The sequence below is a fragment of the Pipistrellus hanaki genome (assembly GCF_964339955.1).
Source record: "Pipistrellus hanaki genome assembly, chromosome: 15".
NCBI lineage: Eukaryota > Metazoa > Chordata > Mammalia > Chiroptera > Vespertilionidae > Pipistrellus > Pipistrellus hanaki.
Window position 1 is genome coordinate 15,195,137 of NC_140517.1, and position 20,773 is coordinate 15,215,909.

General features: G+C 46.3%; 1 protein-coding gene across 1 annotated transcript in view; it reads left to right on the forward strand.

Moving 5' to 3' along the window:
• Nucleotides 1–20,773, forward strand: part of HYDIN (HYDIN axonemal central pair apparatus protein) — a 326,576-nt gene that overhangs the window by 257,113 nt on the left and 48,690 nt on the right. The window contains exons 48-61 of the mRNA XM_084906677.1: nucleotides 167–349; nucleotides 2,358–2,477; nucleotides 5,636–5,795; nucleotides 5,903–6,075; nucleotides 6,678–6,876; nucleotides 8,447–8,546; nucleotides 10,308–10,407; nucleotides 12,708–12,876; nucleotides 13,896–14,131; nucleotides 15,792–15,909; nucleotides 17,730–17,937; nucleotides 18,606–18,841; nucleotides 19,744–19,895; nucleotides 20,006–20,195. Coding sequence (XP_084762803.1) covers nucleotides 167–349; nucleotides 2,358–2,477; nucleotides 5,636–5,795; nucleotides 5,903–6,075; nucleotides 6,678–6,876; nucleotides 8,447–8,546; nucleotides 10,308–10,407; nucleotides 12,708–12,876; nucleotides 13,896–14,131; nucleotides 15,792–15,909; nucleotides 17,730–17,937; nucleotides 18,606–18,841; nucleotides 19,744–19,895; nucleotides 20,006–20,195 — 2,344 coding nt within the window. The remainder of the gene's footprint in view (nucleotides 1–166; nucleotides 350–2,357; nucleotides 2,478–5,635; nucleotides 5,796–5,902; nucleotides 6,076–6,677; nucleotides 6,877–8,446; nucleotides 8,547–10,307; nucleotides 10,408–12,707; nucleotides 12,877–13,895; nucleotides 14,132–15,791; nucleotides 15,910–17,729; nucleotides 17,938–18,605; nucleotides 18,842–19,743; nucleotides 19,896–20,005; nucleotides 20,196–20,773) is intronic.

Consider the following 20,773-nt stretch of genomic DNA (forward strand, 5'->3'; position numbering starts at 1 on the left):
CCACGCCCCACATGGGAGGGGGCAGCCGTCAGGGTACCCGATGGGAACAGGGCGCCTCTGCCTGGGGGGCCCTGCGGACCGCCCTGCAGAACCCCAGCAGGACAGGGCTCCTCCCGGGCAGCAAAGGAAGCGTTCTCGCTTGAAATGCCCGTGTGCTCGTCCGCAGGTTGAATCATTTCCGGTGGATCGTGCCGGCCAATGGCGAAACCACATTGAGAGTGCAGTTCTCTGCTACCGATCTCGGGAACTATGACCAGACGTTCAACTTTGAGATCCTTGGAACTTGCCGCCAGTACCAGCTTTATTGCCGTGGCATTTGTGCTTATCCTTACATTTGCCAAGACCCCAGGTAAGTGTCTTTTGTTTTCAAAGAGAAGGTTGACAGACACATTTTAGTTTTCCTCCCTGCTACTTTGAATAGGGAGGCCCATATGTGTGTGTGTTTGTGTTTGTGTGTGTGTGTGTGTGTGTGTGTGTGTGTGTGTGTGTGTCAGAGGCTCGGTGTATAGATTCATGCACATTGAAAGGAAATTAGAAAGTGGCCAGCTGGGTGGTACTGGGCGAGACGGGCTGGACATGCCCTGCGGCGGCACCAGGGCTTAAAGGGCATCTGCAGAGTGAGTGGGATTCCCTCCAGCAGGTTGGGTCCCTCAGCCTGGCCTGCCAGGGATCAGGCCAAAACCGGCAGTCTGACATCCCCCGAGGGGTCCCAGAATGGGAGAGGGCACTCTGCAAAGTTGCTGTAGCTCGGCAGCTCCTGCTTTGAATGTCTGCCCTCTGGTGGTCAGTGCACATCATACTTACCAGCTGGTCAGCCAGTCAGCTGGTCAGCCAGTTACTTAGCCATATATATATATATATATATATATACTAGAGGCCCAGTGCATGAAATTTGTGCAGGGGGCGGGGAGGAAATCCTGCACCCTCTCCAATCCAGAACCCCTTGGGGGATGTCCAACTGCCAGTCGGACTTCCCTCTCACAATCCTGGATCACTGGCTCCTAATCGCTCACCTGCCTGCCTGCCTGGTCACCCCTAACTGCCTTCCCTCCCCACCGACCTGATCACTCCTCACTGCTTCTGCATGCTGACCTGATCACCCCTAACTGCACCCCTGCCAGCCTGGTTGCCCCCAACTGTCCCCCCTGCTGGCCTGGTCTCCCACCTTGTTGGCCTTGTTACCCCATGCAACCTGCTGTTCAGTCATTTAGTTGTCCCCTCACTAACCCTCCTGCCAGCCTGGTCATGGCAGCCATCTTGTGAGGACGTGAGGGTCAATTTGCATATTAGCTCTTTATTATATAGGGAAGATACACTGAGTGGCCAGATTATTATGATCTCTAAATACATAATAATCTGGCCACTCAGAGTATCTTTCCTATATAATAAAGAGCTAATATGCAAATTGACCCTCACGTCCTCACAAGATGGCTGCCTATGACCAGGCTGGCAGGAGGGTTAGTGGGGGACAACTAAATGACTAAACACAGGGATCGAGCTGCAACCTAGGCATGTGCCCTGACTGGGAATCAAACCATGATCTCCTGGTTCATAGGTCAATGCTCAACCACTGAGCCATGCTGACTGGGCTGAACACGGAGACTCTTAATATTAATACCAAGGTAGAACTGGGACAGACTCCCAGACCCTTTTATACTGGGCTTTACTGTCTTGGACACTGACTAAGCCACAGGAATGATGTGATACCATGAGATTGAGATGAAGCTAATATTTGACCAGTTACTTTGCTTATTCAACTATTAAGCAAACAAACAGGTTTTATATCTACTATAAGATATTTTATGCTGTGATAGGTGTGAATCTCAATGGGTGAGCTTTTTTATGAGCCCCCTTTGCACCACATAAAGGCACCTGGCTGAGCAAGCTAGTGGGGCAAGCACCCTCCCCGCCCCTAAGGAAGGGGCCTTTTATAGCTTGTCCACCAAGAGGGCCTTTTGCAATTCTGATTAAGGAGCCACGTTGGACAAGGAACTGAGAAACTAGTTAATATCTACAAGAACTAGTTTTCTATGGGATTCTTGGGAATTTTTCTAGCTGGGCTCACCAGAACAGTTCACCCAACTCAATTCTATCATCAGCCCCTCATTATGAAAGACAGTAGTAGGAATCTTTTTTTTTTTTTTTCAAGTTCAAACTACACTATTTTCACTCAGGCTAGGGGAAGGGAAGGAGAAGGAATAAAGGCTCAACAAAAGTCTTCAAATTAAGAGTCTTCTGTCTCCAGATACCTGGACCCTTTGCTGAACAGGGAGTGTTGGGTTCATGTAAACATCAGGGGGTGGCACTGAACTTCCTCTCAAGCAGCCTCTCTTCTTCTCTTCCTCCCCTGTGTTCAGAGTGGTATTCCCTCAGCGGAAGATGGACATAAAAACAGATGAGATCGTCTTTAAGAAGTATATTATAAGCATGGACACCTTTTGCTTTGGGCCACTGCTTTGTGGAAAATCAAGAGATAAGTAAGTGTGCCATTATCTCACGACAGATTTTAGAACCCTGGGTTGGGCTCATGAATGGTACAAGCAGAGTTTCTCTATAGACATAACTTTTATTAATGCTGCCTTGGTCCCTGAACCACAAATTGGGAGAACTGAGTTCTTATACCCCAGAGTTTTGTGTCCATTGGTTGTACTTATATGCATGTATACAAGTCCTTCGGTTGAACTTTTATTTCCCCAAATCTCCCTCCCCTCCCCACTGTAATTTGACAGTCTGCTTATTGCTTTACTGTCTCTATATCTATCTTTTGGTTCATCCGTTTATAATGTTCTTTATTATCCCTAAATGAGTGAGGTCATGTGCTATTTCTCTTTCATTGACTGGCTTATTTCACTCAGCATGATGTTCTCCAATTCCATCTAGGTTGTTGCAAATGATGAGAGTTCCTTCTTTTTTATGGCAGCATAGTATTCCACTGTGTAGATATACCATAATTTTTTTTATCTAATCATTTGCTGACGGGCACCTAGGCTGTTTCCAAATACTAGCTATTGTAGGTTGTGCTGCTATGAACATAGGGGTGCATATATCCTTTCTGAATGGTGTTTCTAGTTTCTTGGGATATAATCCTAGGAGTGGGATTACTGGGTCAAATGGGAGTTCCATTTTCAGTTTTTTGAGGAAACTCCATACTGTTCTCCACAGTGGTTGCACCAGTCTGCATTCCCACCAGCAGTATACAAGGGTTCCTTTTTCTCTGCAACCTCGCCAAGACTTGATTTGTTGATGTTGGCCGTTCTGACAGGTGTGAGATGGTACCGCATTGTTGTTTTGATTTGCATCTCTTGGATAATTAGTGACTTTGAGCATGTTTTCATGTGCCTCTTGGCCTTCCTTCTGTCTTCTTTTGAAAATATTCTATTTAGGTCCATTGCCCATTTTTTAATTGGATCATTCATTTTCCTTTTATTTAGTTGTATAAGCTGTCTGTAGATGTTGGAGATTAAACCTTTATCAGTGATAACATTTGCAAATATATTCTCCCATACAGTGGGCTTTCTTATTGTTTAAGAGGAGGGTATTATTGACCACAGTTGAATATAGCAGAGAAGGTAAAGAGATGAGGGCATCAATGTCCACAGGATTCAACCACATGGAAATCCCCAGGGGCTTTAGCAAGAGCCCTTTTGAGGGGAATTTATGAAGATGTAACCCAAGTGAAGTGATTTGAGGAGTCGGTGGAGGGTGAGAAAATGAAGGCTAGGTGTGAAGATAGCTCTTTGGGACAGCTCGGCTGTGAAGGGAATTGAAAATGGGAGGGAGGCATGGAGTTCAGGGAGGGCTGTTCATACACGGTAGTTCTTACAGTGTTTGAATGCCAAGGGGAAGTAGGGAGGGAGAGGTTGGAGTTGTAGGATAAAGTACAGGCTGTCAGCTCCCCAAGACAACACAATGGAATATGTAGATATTGGCTTTGCCAGGAAGAGTGGCCTTCATCTAGTACAAGCAGGGATGAAGGTGAGATAGTTTCAGGTGCAGGTAGGCTTACAGATTTTGGTTGGAACAGTGAGAAGGTTCCCATGCAACTGTCTGTTGTCTCCATGGGAAATGATGGAAGGACTTCCCCAGCGAGGGAAGTGGAGGGAAATTAAAAATGTTGAGAAAATAGAGAAAGTGAGAAAAAGATTTTGTGGAAAGTGAGAGAGCGTATTAGAAAAATAGATTAAGATTTCCAGCAAAATTGAAGGCCGAGGTAAGGTTGATGATCATACATTTTTGGTGATATTAGTTTTTTTCAGTTATAGACAAATTTCTTATTCTATAGGCTGGAAGGTAAGACCCAAACTGAAACCAAGGTCTCAACATGTCATCATCATTCAATCTAGCATGCATTGTGATAAGTATAGAGGGTTTATTTCTATTTTGCTGGTGGAGCTGAAGAGCCATCTTTGTTCCCCCTTTCCCTTAATTCCCCCAGTTTGTTTCCTGAAGTGAAAGTGAAGAAGGTTTGCTGATGATAGAGAGGATCTTCAAGGCCCAGGAGAAGGGCTTGGGAGAGAGGAGTGTGAGTCAGGTTGATGGGCATGAGGTACAGAGAAGCCTGGTGGTGGGAATCAGGGAAAACATGGCTGCTCAGGACAGCACTGGAATTGGAACACAGGATTTGGGGCCAAACAGCACTGGTCCAGGAGAAGGACAATTACAGTGGCCCAGAAACAAGGACCAGAGCAGCCAGGTATAATCCGTTTATTCTTTAAACCTTACTGAGCCTCTGTGTCCTAATTTGCAAAGTGGGAAAACAATAGCACCCACCTCACAGACTTGTGAAGACTGCTCTGGATTACACACGTGAGGCTCATAGCACAGCGCTGGAGGGTGGCTGTGAAAGCCACTACCCCTCCGGCAGTCCCACAGATAGTGACTGTGTTGTCTCTCTGACTCTGGTTTGGTCTCTGCCATGCACTCTCTCTCCTTCCTCCACCATAGCCTGTTCACAAAGCTTTGTGGGCTGTTTCTGGGCACCAGTGGGTACTAGGGTACCCTTGCTTTCCTGGCCTACGTTATGCTCTCTGATGATGTGTGCCTTTCCTGGCATTTCTTGTGCTTCCCAAGGCTCCTTTTCTGAGTGCCAAGAGTTGAGCAGCTTCCAGGGCTCAGGCTGCTTTGACTCTGTGGCTCTCATCCTAATGTACCAGGAAACAAACAGCCCTGTAACAGCCAACATTGCCAAATGGGTCCATGGCGGAACAGTAACATCCTGTGCGGGTGCCAAAGGCAGTGAATGAGGTCATCTCTGAGACAGATGTGAAGTAAATTACTCAGATGATCAGCTCTTCTGGGAATACAAGCCCTGGAAAGGATAGAGCTGTTAATTTCTTAGAATTCTTTACCATAATAACTACCTTTTTTTTTTCTGAGCATTTGATATCTGCTGCTGTGTTAAGAGCATTGGCTGCACAAATTCATTTAATACTCCCAGAAATCCTAAAAGGTATCACCATCCCATCTTAGAGATGAGGAGACCGAGACTTGGGGGCCGGGGATCAGGCTGCCTCAGTGTAACCACGCTGTCCTTTGGAATTGTCTTGATCCCCACCACTGCCTTTTCCGTCTGAGATCTCAGTCAATCCTCACATCCACATTCCTAATTTATCCCTCGCTTTTTGTTCACTTCCAGGTATAAGTCATCTTTGTTCCCAGGCAACATGGAGACACTGACAATCCTGAACAATTCCCCACTGGTCACGGAGGTGTTCTTCTGTTTCCAGAATGATGTCAAAGCAAACACCTACTTCCTGGAACCCATGAGCATGATTCTCAAACCCAACGAGAAGCAGGTACAGCCCCATGGAAGCCAGTCCACCCAGGGCAAGACTTTCTTGGGAAATTTGAGGCCTTGGCCTCCCTCAGTGTAAATGCCCCTTTGTTTTGCCTCTTCCACTAGTTGCTGACCGTATGGGCCTACCCTACTGCTGTCGGGGTCTTTGAAGACAGCATAGTCTGCTGCATCAAGGAGAACCCAGAACCAGCCATCTTCAAATTAAGCTGTGAGGGGGTCCGCCCAGAACTGGATGTGGAACCCAGGCAATTGCATTTTGACCGGCTTCTGTTGCACAGGTCAGCGTTCTCGATGCCACCAGAGTGGGATGGAATTGAGAGAGTATTTCGTTCTAGGGTGGCCAACTCATCTTGATTTGCTCAGGGCTTTCCAGGCTTTAAACACTCTAAGTCCTGCATGATGGGAAACTTCTGGTCCTGTGCAAATCAGGATGGTTAGGAGTCCTTTTTGCCAGACTTCAGCAGCATTAAGACACCCAACCACCAAAGTGTGAGCACATTGCATTTTTCTCAGAAGAAAGACTAGCTTTTTCCCAATTCTCAAAGCAGCCCATTACCCTAAAAGTTTAAGAATATTTAGCCTAGAGATTATAGCACAAACAGAGACTATTAGATCAAAACTAGTCGTCCATATCCATTCCCTGGAATCTATGATTCTAAGTAGAGAATGTTTCTTTCTGGAGCTGCTGGGACAGAACGGATGAAATGCTATTATGATATGGATGCTGCATTCTTTGGTTGATACTGTCAGGCCTCATTCCTTGATCAATACGGATTAGTGAACTAAGGTATCATTGAAATAACCAGAAGTACTTCCTCTGCCCTGCCATCATAAATCAAAAATCATTTGAAACTGACAAAATGTCTTTTGGTCTCTTCAGAAAAGAATCCAAACTAGTTCTGCTCCACAACGTCACGGCCCTGCCCGTGGCCTGGCGGATCACCAGCCTGGAGCACCTGGGAGAGGACTTCTCCGTGTCCCTGCCGCAGGGCATCGTCCCCCCCAAGGCTGAGTATAGCCTGTATGTGCACTTCCAACCCTCCAAGCCCATCAGCATCAAGAAACCAATTCGATTGGAGGTGAGGCTTCACCCATCTTCAGACGTGGTCGTCAAAATGTGTCCACGTTGGGATCCCTGACACACATACCCACTACCAACACACACACACACTAGCAACACAAATACATACACAACCCTGCACATACACTGCCCACACACACACACACACACACACACTACCAACACATACACATACACACACACTAGCAACACAAATACATACATAACCCTCCACACACACTGCCCAAACACACACACCACACACACTACCAACACCCTCACACTGCCAACCCACACTAAGCCAGGTCTCCCAGTTACACACTCTTATCTAATCCCGTTTGACAGTGCCAACCCACAATATCTGCTCTGCACACACTGTAAGCTCCCTGAAGGCAGTCTCCTTCATGGCAGATTTCCCAGTGCTAAGAACAGAGCACTCAGTCCATGCGGAGTGAATGACTGCTTGGAGAAAGAAAAGATGGGAACTCCTGAGTTAAAACTCGAATTTGGTGATATTCACAAGTTTCCCTCCTGGCACCCAAAGCACCAGTAATGTGGGAGTGCTGACAATTTGTCAACTGGCAGCTTGGGCAGAGAAGCGGGTGATCTCTAGGCAGATCCAGGAGAGCTGTACCCACCACCCGGTGCCCTTCACCTTGACAAACGGACCCGTTCTCACCCCCTCACTAGTCTCAGGAGTCAATGGTTGGGTCGAGCTGACACCAGTTCAGATGTTTCTTGGGACAGTTATAGAGGAATTACCCCCAGGGATGACAACAGAGGGGGACAGTGAGCAACTGGAGGCTGGGGCCTTGCTTTTGCTTTTTTTTTTTTTTTGGTTTGTTTTTTGTTTTTTACATTTATGACTTTAAAACTAGTAATGTTCATGTAAATAAGGCATTTGAAATTTGCAAAAGAAAAACATAAAATCAAGGACTTCTCCCACATATTGAGCCAGAAACAAAGAACAGAACAATTCAGATTTACCAAATTAGTAGAGCAAGGATGAATAGGAATATACAAGTTTTCCATTTCCATTATCATAAGAATGCTCTTCAGGTTTATTTTACTTAAGAGTTCTAAAGAACACTTTTATGCCATGTATACTCACAGCCCAAACTTCAACAATATTGCAACAATCATGCAAATAATTTAAACTCAGTAATTGGGCAAGATAGAAAATTCGGTCTCATTTTCCCATTCTTATATTGATGGTCTACACCAGCATTCCCCAATGGGTGCTATGAAGAACACTACTCCTACCAAATGTTCAGTGTGGGGTTTGTGAGGGAGACAGCTAATCGATGTGTCTTTTTCTGTGTCTCTCCCCCACCCTTCCACTCTCTCCAAAATCAATGGGAAAATACCCTCAGGTGAGGATTTAAAAAAAAAAAAAAAAAAAAAAAAAAAAAAAAAAAAGCAGAAACAAAATTCTGTCCTGTAGGACATACCCATAGGATAAAATTTTTTAAAAAAAATAAATATTCCTATCATATCCCCTTCATGATTCCCACTGCATGTTACGTAGTTCAGGCTCTAAGCACCTCGTGGGTCTTGCTTTTACTGAAGACTCTCTCTCATCCCAACAGATCTTGGACTCAGACAACCTTGTTGGAGTTGTTCAGATTGAAAACATCCTGATCATCGCAGAGTCCTATGACATGGCCTTGGACATCACCTTCCCCAAAGGTGCTTGGCAGTCACATCTTTTGGTGCAATGTAGTGCTTGTGAGGGTGACAAGAAATATACTGGGTGGAGGGTGACATTTCCTGAGATAGGAATCTTTGGGTGCGGTATAGGTGGTTGTTTGGAGGAGGGGTAGAATTTCAGTAAATAGTAACACACACCCCAGAATGATGTCAGCAACATTACTAGAATCTGTTTGTCCAACTTGCAAGGACAGCAGGGGGAGGGGTCACGTAGATCCAACATTTGCAGAGATCTTTTCTGAACAGTCATCTGAGAGTGGGTACCATCTTCCTGCCTGTATTAGTCTGCTATCACTGCTATAACCAATTCCCACAACCTTGGTGGCTTCAAACAGTAGAAATTTCTTATCCTTCAGTCCTGTGGGTCAGAAACTCCAAAGTGAATGCCACTGGACTAAAATCACGGTGTTGGCAGGGCTGTGTTCCTTTCTGGAAACTCTGGGCAAGAATCCATCTCCTGGCCTTTTCCAGCTTCTAGAAGCCACCCCCGTTTCCTGTCTCATGATCCCCTTCCTCCATCTTCAAAGCCAGGAATGTTGGGTCAAGCCCTTCTCAAGTTGCTGGGTCTCTGGTTCTCCCATGTTTGTCTCTCTCTTTCACTTTTAAGGTTTCTTATGATTACATTGGGTCCTTCAGAGAATCCAGGATAATCTCCTTATGTTTAAAGGCCGATGATCAGCAACCTGAATTCTATCTGATTCCATAATTCCCCATTGCTATCTAAACTAGCATATTCCCAGGGCCTTTGGGGCAGGATTGGCAGGATTCTGCTCACCACACGGCCCTATCACCCAGCTTAGATAGATCCTTTGACCATGCCCTTTTCTACCTCCCTCCTTTCTCTGATAGATCTCCTCAACAAGATTCATAGAATGTTAGAACTACATGTTTGCCTAGATGTCATCAGTCTTATATACAAAGATATTTACCACAGCATTATTTATATCAATGGAAGATTGGAAATAACCTATGTTTCCATCAATAATGGAATATTGTTATTGTAGGAATAGTACTGTACATTATGGAAGAGCCATATCATAATATATGTACACCCATTAAGATCACATTGAGGATGCCCTGGCCAGTTTGGCTCAGTGGATAGGGTGCCAGCCCACAGAATGAAGGGTCACAGGTTCAATTTATGTTCAAGGGCATGTACCTTGGTTCCAAGCTCTGTTCCCCGGCCCCAGTTGATCAGAGCACATGTGGGAGGCAACCAATTGATGAGTCTATCTCACACCAACATTTCTCTCTGTGTGTCTCTCTGCCTCCCTTCCTCTCTCTCTAAAAATCAATGGAAAAATATCCTGGGCTGAGGATTAACAACAACAACAACAAAAGGTCACTTTGATGAGGAACTGTTAATTATGTGTGGAAATTGTTATGAAGTAATGCTAAGTAAAGTAATACAAATTTCTATATAATATCTCAACTCTGTACAGCATATGCTTGGTGCAAACAAATTGTTTGAATACTGGGAGATTTAGCTACTGGAGACATACAAAGGACTGTGATCCTAAGATGGAAGCAGAGGGAGCTGCCCCATTGAATTGGGTGCAAGAGCAGTGTCTGTTGTTTGCTAAGATGCAATTACAAAAGCTTTTCTAGCGATGATGTTTTCAGAAAACAAATTCTCTGAAATTGTAAGCATGGATTTTCCACATGACCTGCAATAGGAAGGCCCCCTGCTTCTTGTTCCCATGCCCACTAACTTCCCCCTCCTGGCACTGGCCTCTGCAGGAGCTGAAGGAGGTCTCGATTTTGGGACCATGAGGGTCATGGAGGAAGTGAAGCAGCCCCTGCAACTGAAGAACCGTGGAAAATACGAGATCATGTACAGGTAACCCGGAAACCATCCAGCATGTGGCCATCTGTGTCCACTCCTGGGCAGAAAAATATGTCTGGGAGATTTAAAAAAAAAAAAAAAAAGATTGGGGCAATCGTAAGAACCATCTCTGCTTTTAGCCTCTCCTGGTTTCAATGAAGGGAATTTTAACTGCTAAGAGAGCAGAGATTCTCACACTCTTCTCAACTCTGCGACTTTGTGGAGACCCTTAAGGGTCCTCTGAAGGCACCTAGAGCCATGGGGCCTGAGGGGGAGATGTGTGAATAGGAGATACTGGGAGGAGGAGGGCCTGGGGTGGAGGGAGAGACGAACCTGGCCTCAAGCCGTCCTGCCCTCTTCAGCTCCCCTGTTTCATAAATTGGCATTCTACGTAAGATTTCAGGTGGGTAGATGTTCCGATTTTCTTTTGTAATTTTAAGAAGCACTGTTTGTGTACATTCCCAATGACATCCCGGTGGACTAGAGGTCCGGCTGTTGCTCATCTCTTAAGATTAAAAATATGGTGATAGCCCAGCCAGCATGGCTCAGATGTTGAGTGTCAGCCTATGAACCAAGAGGTCATGGTCTATTCTTGGTCAGGGCACATACTCAGGTTGCTGGCTCCATCCCCAGTAGGGGGCATGCAGGAGGCAGCCGATTAATGATTCTTTCTCATCATTAATGTCTCTCTCTCTCTCTCTCTTTCTGAAATTAATATATATGATGATAGCCAGAGAAAAAGAGGATTCAGGGAGGGGAAAGTGGGCAAAGGTGGGATAAATAGGTATAGGAAGAGACTTGACTTTGACTGGTGAGTACACAAGGGCAATATGCAGATGTTTTATTGAACTGTACACTTGAAACATGTATGGTCTTATTAGCCAGTGTCACCTCAATAAACTTAATTTTTTTTTAATGGAAGACTACCTAAGGGAGTTTCCTGAGAAAGGAAAGGGTAGTGTTTGGTGGGGCGAGGGAAGAGGTCACTCAGGCAGGGTCACACAAACCTCAGTGGCAGTGCCGGCACCCACGGCCAATCCATTTCTATGAAAAGCCATCCTTTGCCCAGAAGAATTCACAGTTGATAATTTGGAAGAAATTCAGTGTATTCATGATGATTTTATTTCAACTCAGAAAATGCTGAACATTAGAGAGGTGCCACTTCAATACTACCATTAGTTAGAACTGTGTATTGAAATAAATAAATACAAACGAAAGCTTAACAGACCTAACAGAAAGCCACTGGCACTCAGGCACTAATGCTGAATGCAGCTGTGCCTGTCTGCGAGTTTTGTTTCAGATTATGGCAGGGTGTTAGCTCTGCTCTTTCAGGTCACATGGAAGAGTCGCCCTCTGGTTCCAACAGGAGACGAGGGGATTGTGCAGGGAGGTGGGGGAGCTCAGGCACCTGCAGGCAGCAATGGAGTGACCAGGCCCCCTGGGGCATGGGGATGGTATGCAACTCCAGGAGTCCCATCTCAGATTAAGTTCCTTGCCCCTTCCCCAATCCCCTGCCATTTTCATGAGTCAGCTCCTTTCTGTGGTATTCCACCTCACCTCCCTGGGGTCACAGCCACCCTTTCTGAGGGCCTCTCTTACAGGGCTTCTGCTCCTCCCCTCTCCCCCCTCCCCACCCCATCCCTGCTTTCTCTTCTTTTTTTTTCTTTTTTAATATATTTTATTGATTTTTTTACAGAGAGGAAGAGAGAGGGATAGAGAGTTAGAAACATCGATGGGAGAGAATCATCGATCAGCTGCCTCTTGCACACCCCCTACTGGGGATGTGCCCGCAACCAAGGTACATGCCCTTGACCGGAATCGAACCTGGGACCTTTCAGTCCACAGACTGAAGCTCTATCCACTGAGACAAACCGGTTTCGGCCCCACTTTCTCTTCTTTCTTTGATCCCCTGTCTTCTGCATCACTGTTCCTTCTGTGTGTGCTGCATCCAGTCTCAGAAAGGGAAGGGAGGAACAGGGGTGGGGAGGGGAAGAGAGAGGGAGGGAGGGAGATGAATTAATCTAGTTGATCCTTATCCAGCATCAAGTCTCCCTGTTGGACAGAGATTTCATGCAAGGGCACCACTTGACCACAGATTAGAGATGGCTATCTTTGCCTCAAGCATCATTCACTGGCCCGGTCAATCCTGGCGAAGGATGGATGGTCACAGAGTGCAACACACAGTGGACACTGCTAAGCAACATAGTTAAGCAGGGCCAGAGACATGGCAGGCACTTAACAGTCTAGAGTTTGCTCTCTAATATCTTGGGTTCCCTGGATAATGACTTATACTAACTTTCATTCATATCTTTCAGCTTTTCTGTGGATTCCGTAGGCCTTACATCGACCAATATAAATTCTATGATCTCAGTCCAACCCAGGAAAGGCTCACTGACCACAACAGATAAGCCCACAAATGTCCAGGTGTTCTTCCGTGCAAAAAAGGAAGTGAAGATAGAGCAGCAGCCGGTCCTGCGCTGTCAGGTGAGAGAGCTCAAAGGGAGAGCTCAATGGCAGGGTTGTAAGATGCATCTAAGAAAGAAGAGCACATGGTCTAACCCAGGTGTCAGCAAACTGCGGCTCACCAGCCGCAATGCAGTTCAAGAGCTGCGATCTGCCGCTATGTTGACTAATGAGTTTGCCTATGCCACAATTGTGTGATCCTCACAGCTTCCAACACAGTAACATTTAGTCTAGTCCAGTGGTCGGCAGACTCATTAGTCAACAGAGTGGCAAACCATGGCTCCTGAGCGCATGTGGCTCGTGAGCCACGGTTTGCTGACCACTGGTCTAACCCATGCTCCTAAGGGGGAAAGGGAGGGCTGGCCTGGGGGCCAACCAGAGAGGATGCATCAGAGTTTGGTCCCCAACTCGTAGGTACAGGTAGGAAAGGTGGGAGGTAGGCAAAGTCATCAGAATCGAGAGCGCCAGAAAGGCAATGCGAACCCTGGTCTTTCGGGAGCTGCTGAGACATGGAAGCCGAGGTTAGTCATCAAGTGCAGAGGAGGCGTGGGGAAGTGAAAACAGGAGGCAAAGTTGGTCTGTGTCAGCCATTTTCAACGGGTGTGCCCCGGGAATTTTTAAAACATGCAACACCTGACTGTTTAGTCAGGGGCACTGACCTCTTTTCCCTTAGACTATCAACTTTAAAAATGACAACAGCCAACGTAACAATAGCCACCTGGTGCGAACTAATCAAAATTATACCTTTTTTTTTTTGGTCAGATTGGCAAAAAAAAAAATGTATTTTTTGGTGTGCTGCAAAATTTTAGTAATTAGTGTCTATGTGAAGGTTGAAAATCGCTTGTCTAAGTTGGTCCATGGCTAGTTCATAGTAAGTTTTATATTAGTATTTTCTAATATTGTTGATGCAATAATAGAAAGAGAATGAAAGGAACATGGCTTCATGTCAACGAGGAAAATAGGCAATGAATTAGATAGTCATTGGAATTCTGGAGCTATGCCAGTAGCTGATGTCTTCCCAATCCTCCTTTCCTTTCTAGATCATTGAGCCCAGTATGGCAGACGGAACTGAGATCATTGCCAGCATCCCAATTAGGTGTTCTATGAATGCAGTGTTCTCCAAATACAGCATCAGCCCCTCCTCCATCATCAACTTTGGGGCCCTGATCTGTGGCACTCGAAAAAGCACCACCTTCACCATAGAAAATCAAGGTATTACTGACTTCAAGTACAGCCTCTACAGGATGACAGGGGAGAGCGCCATTCAGAAGAAAACGTAAGACACCCATTTGCTTGACTCATGCCACTCCCCAGTCAAGTAGTGCTTTATATTTTACAATGCGCGTTCATGTGTTTTATCTAAATTCACCTTATTCCCTGTTGTGAGTGAGGTCATTAAGAAATGACTCGTCCATCCTGGCCCGGTGGCTCAATTGGGTAGAGCATCATCCCATACTCCAAAATGTGGCTGGTTCAATTCCCTATCAGAGTACATACCCAGGTTGTGGGTTTGATCCCGTCAGGCAGGGGGAGTGCAAGAGGCAACTGGTCAATGTTCCTCTATCCCTCTTCTTTCCTCTCTCTAAAAATAAAAAATTACTCGTCCAAGATTATGCAAGAAATCACACCAGTCGATTTCAATTGTGAGCCCATATCTCTGACTCCAGATTTCACATACTTTCTAATTAATTAAAATTGTTTTATTCATTAACTTACAGTTGACTTTCTAATAAATTGGTTTAAATCAGGCATACATACAGCTTTACATTGTTTGTAGTTGTTTTACACTTCTGTGGATATCCTCTTTCATTTTGGCAAAGTATTAAGAGATTTTTTTGTTGTTGTTGTTGATAAACTGTTGAAAGTCTCTATCTTCCTCATTTAATTTCAACCTAATTTTTTACTTATTTTATAATAATTTAATAATGTTTATTTATAGATATTATAATACAATTATGTGTTTCTTTATATTGTTTTTTGTTTATTTTTCACTTTAGCATGCACAAATTTATGCAAATACTCAAAAGAGGATAGAACTTCAGTTGTTCTATCTTCAGTTGGTCATTAAACAAATTAATGCTCAAATATATAAATCTCTCAAAAGGTTAAAATTGCACCTCAAATGCATTTGGATATTTTAGGGGAACTAGCCGCTAGGAAAATTAATTGTTGGGTAAACTAGCTTCAAGTGAAGTGAACAGTTACCCAAACTTGTGTTTGTGCTATTCCTTGAGCTTCGTCTTAAAAATACCGTGGCTGTCCTAGCCAGTTGGACTCAGTGGTTAGAGCATCGGCCTGCGGACCAAAGTGTCAAAGGCTTGATTCCTATTCGAGGGCACATACCTGGGTTGCAGGTTCCCCAGCCCCAGTAGGGGCATGGGCAGGAGACAACTAATCGATGTGTCTCTCTCATACCGATGTGTCTCTCTTTCTCTCTCCCGCTCCTCCCTCCCTTCCACTCTCTCTAGAGATGGATTGGGAGGGGGAAATATCCTTGAGTGAGGATTAAAAAAAACAACAACAACAAGCAAACATCATGACTATAAATGTGAAAAAAGGGCCAGAATTTAATCTATTGACCATTTCATTTTTTTTTTAAATGACATCAGGTAAAAGATTTGATGTCTAGAAATAATTTCTACACACTGCTTTCCAATGAACTCAAGTAAATATTTTAAAACTGTTATTCTCTTGCGGAATAATTTGCAATGTCCTTATGAGTCATATGTAACAAGTACAATTACTGCATAATTTTCTCACAGTTGTTGAATGAGTTTGCCTAATGATGAATGCTGACTAGGCTACCCTCAATGTTTTCTTGGGTAAAAAAGGGACCTTCCCCCATTCCTAGGAGAAGGGACCTTGCAAGCAGACAGACAGGTGGTGTTTGACATCACCACCCCAACCTAAGGCTGCACTCTTGTTTCTTTCATCAGAGTCGGCCACGTGAGGCATTTAAGATCCCGGGAAAGTGAGAGCTCCTACAAGATTGCCCCTTCCAGAGCAACCAAGTTCTCTGAAACTGTTCAGAAAGAAATAAACATCTCTGGCCAGGTAAGGACCCTTTCCCTTGTCCAAAGAAACCCTGTAAGGCCACCTTCCAACTGTTCCTTTGCTCAAATACTCCCCTCCCCCAGGATAGCAGGATTTGAAATCTATTGTGGCAGAAATGTTAGTGATACTGAAATATCACTTCCATTTTAAGTCAAGGTATTATGGCCTTTCATTTAGATATCCTCTTTTGTTTTAAAACCTTCTTTGGCTCCTCACTGCCTTCCGATTACATTTCAATTCTTTGATATATATTTTACTTAGCAATCTTTTGCTTATATGAAACAGAAGCCCAATAAAGACTGGCTTAAATAAAAGGCGATTCAAAGACACCTGCTTCTGGTAAAATGGAGTTAGATATACTTCTCCCTACTCTTCCCAACCAAGTACAAATTAAATCCCTGCATGTTACGTATAAAACAGGTGGAGAGAAAAAAAGATCAGATCAGAGAGGGTCCTTGGGACCCAATGAACATCATGGTGGTGAGTTCCCTGAGTTTTCCTTTTGCCTCATATGTCTCATCGGGATGCTGAAGGAGCTGGCAACCCAGAAACATCACCAGGCACAGATCAAAAAAAGGGCCCCAACAAAAGCCTAGTCCCACCGGCCAAGCAACCAGGACAAGAGCAGCCTGGTAAACCAGAAAACTTCAAATGACAGCTGAACATGACAAAACCTAGGATCCCACCCCACCATGGCTAGCAAAGGACAATGGGAAGACGTTCATCCCGTCCAGGTGATGAGGAGGTGCCCAACCCCCAGCCAGAGTGGTGTCCCAAGAACGCCCAGGAGGTAGCCAGGAGTTTCAAGACCCTCCTCCTCCTTCCCCATTGCTAGTGGAGACACCACGTGGAGCCTTGAGTCTCACCTGGACCCAGTGGTAATGAGACGGTCGTGAGACATTTCTCCCCCACCCCCAGTGGACCTTTCCGCCCAGGCAGCCATAGGGGAGTAAGGAAGCATTCCTTCCCCACGCCTTGCCAGGGAGCTAGCCGTTGTGGACTAGTGGGGAGCTGGAACCCCCACCCGTGCCTGGCAGAAATGAGCGGTCTGAGTGGAGAATTGAACTACCACCCCCACCTGGAAATGAGGAGACAGTGCTCCTCTTCCCCGTGCCGAAGAGGCATCAGAGAAAGCCGGGTCAAAGAGGGTTAAGTAAGATCCAGAGTCTCGTAATATAACATCCAAAAGGTCCAGGTTTCACCTGAAACTCACTTGTCATCCCAAGAACCAGGAAGATCTCAAACCGGATGAAAATAGTCAAGCCATATATGGCAACACTGGCATGACAGAGACGTTAGGATTCTCTGACAAAGACGCGGAAGCAGCCAACGTAAAAGTGCTTCTGTGAGCAAGTACAAATGCTCGGGACAATTGAAAACACAGTAAGTCTCTGCAGAGAAAGAGAAGCCATAAAGAAGAACCAAATAGGAATTCTGGAATTAAAAAAAAAAAAAAGCAAAATGTAAAATTTCATGAAGAAGGGGTTTAACAATAGAATGGAGGGGAGATTCCCACCTGGGTCAGTGCTGTAGGATGTGGAACATGTCTGTCCCCCGAAACCCCCACTCTGTCATGATTGGTCAGAGCAAAAGGAGTTATCTCTGTGCTTCCTCTGAGAGCTTGCTGAGTAGGAAGCACAGAGATCCCCTCCCTGAAGAACCCCCCAGGCCCTCCCTCCGGAAGAAGAGCTGAGCCCCAGAGAAAGCCTCTGGGAGATCCCCCAACAGTCCCTCTTGACACCATCTCACAGCTCTGGTAGAAGGGCTGAGTCTCTGTCACCTGCTTACCTCCACCCCTCCCACAATCCCACTCTTTCCAGCAAGCACGCTACTGCCATGGCATGTTCACCGTGTACCCTGGGTTTGGCTCCGTCTCTGCCGGAGGACAACAGGTCATCACTGTTGACTGCCTGGCCGACCCTGTGGGAAGGTGTGAGGAGTTTATGGCGATCGAAATCTCCGACCGAGACCCCCGAGACCACCCTACTGGCATTCCTTACAGCCTGTTGGCTGAAGCCTGTGTACCAGGTACGGAGCACTCAGATGGAACCGCATCATTGCACATGTTGGGCAAGCATGGCTGGGCTGCTACCTTCGGGGCCTTAGAACTTCCTCTAGTGTCTTAGGCCACATTTCTCCCTAAAGACTTATAAGGCATGCACACCTACAAGGGGAGATACAGCTTTAAACTCCTGCTCTTTCTGAGTGGGGTCTGGGATTCTCAGATGACCAATGTCCTCTGGGAATCATGGTTCAATGGGATACGGCACAAGTCTGTTCATGGCCAGGTCACTCCCGGTGGACAGCACGCACACGGAGCACAATGTCCGTGACTGAGCATGCTGCAGCTTTAACCCAGCGGATCTCAGATGGAGCTCAGGGGGGGCGGGGGGGGGGAGGTTGCTTTGGCTAGAGGCTCCCTGCAGCCTTCACACCAAAGGGAGCCAAATGCCTCCTCCTTTCTTAAGCCCACCCCAGACCCTGATCTTACCCCTCCTTGCCATTGGGAGGAACGATGGTTGGGGTCTGGCGACCCACAAGGTCAATATCAAAGAAATTAGACTATGTTCCATCACTCACACCCTGTCTGTCTCCTATGATTGTCTTTTGTTGGAATCCAAACCTCCAAGTGAGGAATTAAAGAAAGCAGGAAGTGGGCTATCAGGCTGCGTCTAAGTCTTCCCTCCACTCCCCAGCCTTCATTACGGACAACAATGCCTCCATATTTGAGGAGCACCAGATCTGCAACAGTACCAACCTGTACAACATCCTGCAGACCACAGAGAGCCAGGGGCTGTTTGTAGAGGATGAGAACAAGTTCATATTCAGCAATGTCCTGGTGGGCCATCAGGCCAAGGCTCGGTTCAAGATCAGCAACGTGGCGAAGATCAGCTGCGATGTGAGCATTGTGGTCAAGCCTGTCTCCAACAAGGTGAGCAGCCCCACTCGGCCCCAGCCCACCGCGGTCGGCAGAAAGCCTGGGAGAGGACCCTTGGAAGCCCCTGCTCCGGAGCCCGCCTACATGAGTGGGGATTATCTGGCACTCTGGCCCTGCTCGAAGTTGCAAGCAGGAACTGGGCAGACCACAGGGAGCAGGAGGCTGTGAGGGATTCTCCATATATTCTTCACAGTGGAATAGAAAAGTCAGGATGCCAAGAGAGAGAGCTGAGTCAATAGGTTCCGCTCACCCTTCATTTCCAAGCAGAAGTGCTTCGGATGCTGTGGTCTTACCTCAGCCGCTCAGTTCTCTGCCCAAAAATAGAATCTTGGCCCAGGTGGTCCTGGCGCCCCAGAGCTGGCTTTGTTCACGTGGCTGGTGGTGGTAGGGAGACCGCCCAGAGGATTGGCTCAGCCTAGAGCCCCAATAGAGTTTACATCCCCAGGAGGCTGACACCCACCACAGAGGGACAGGGTTTGGGAGACTCATTTCTCTTAGGACTTCCATCACGCCCCAGTGACATCCAGTCATTATTCTCTGACTTTATTTGGGACACAAAGGAGCAGCTCTCTTCCTATTTTTGTGCTAAAAACATAAAAAGGTGAGGAAGCCTGGTTTCTAAACAAAGATAAGTTTCTAAGAGGGGGTTTGCAAGCATAATATGTTCTCCTCGTCCTAATTTGCAGGCTGTCCATTGTGGGAGTGGGGGAAGGAAACTTAGTTATTGCTAGGAGATGGGTCCCAGAGTATCTAGACTGCCCCTTCCAGGGGCATGACTATGCAGGTAACGGAACATGTTTCCCCCAGAGTCTTGAGGGGCAATAGAGATAAGCAGCAAGCCCTATATCAGTGCCACATAGCTAACACATGTGTGGGTTCCTGCCCCCCTTCACCAGATCATCGCCCGCATCACTGACATCTTCGAAGTGGAACCCAACAAGGTGTGCATTGCCAGTCGTTCACATGCCTTTGCCACGGTGACCTTCACCCCCCAGACCATGCAGGTGTACCAGTGCATCTTCGAGGCTACCTTGGATGGCTTGCCCAGGTACCAGCACCCCAGCGACCTCTCCTGCAGTGGGGCTGCAGGCCACACTCTGTGGAACGTCACTCCTGCCATGCCGGGCTGATGGGCCTCCACCTCCCTGTTCCCTGCAGCCTCCAGACCAGGAACCGAAGCCTCGTGTTTGATATCGTGGGAGAGGGGACCCTCCCTCGGGTGACCATTGTGCGGCCAATTCTCCAAAACCAATATGGAAACCCCTTGCTCCTCTTTAAGAAGCTCCTTCTTGGCCATTCAGAGAAACTCCCTCTCATCCTCAAGAACAATGGCAATATCCCTGCCAAGGTACTGCTTGGCGGGGGGGGGGGGGGGTGAAGCGCCGGGTGGAAAGGGAGAAGAATCCTTCAGAGGTCAGGCTTCTGCCGAAACCGGTTTGGCTCAGGGATGGAGCGTCGGCCTGTGGACTGAAAGGTCCCAAGTTTGATTCCGGTCAAGGGCATGTACCTTGATTGCGGGCATATCCCCAGTGGGGGGTGTGCAGGAAGCAGCTGGTTGATGTTTCTCTCTCATCAATGTTTCTAACTCTCTATCCCTCTCTCTTCCTCTCTGTGAAAAATCAGTAAAATATATTATTTTTAAAAGTCAGACTTCTAACATTGAGGTTCCTGCCATCTCTCTTGTATGAGGACTTCTTTGATGTTCCTCATCCATTAACCTGTGTAAGACAGGACATGCAGAGGTAAATCTACCCTCAAGGAGTGTCAGAAAGCAGATTACAAAGTCCACTAACTATTACTGTGTGAGGCCATGTACAGTGATATACACCAAGCTTAGTGGGTGGGATTATGGGTTTTCTTAGTGTGGTCTTTGTTTTTTCTGTAACAAACATTGCATTTATAATAAAGGAAAACAAAAGAAACCTC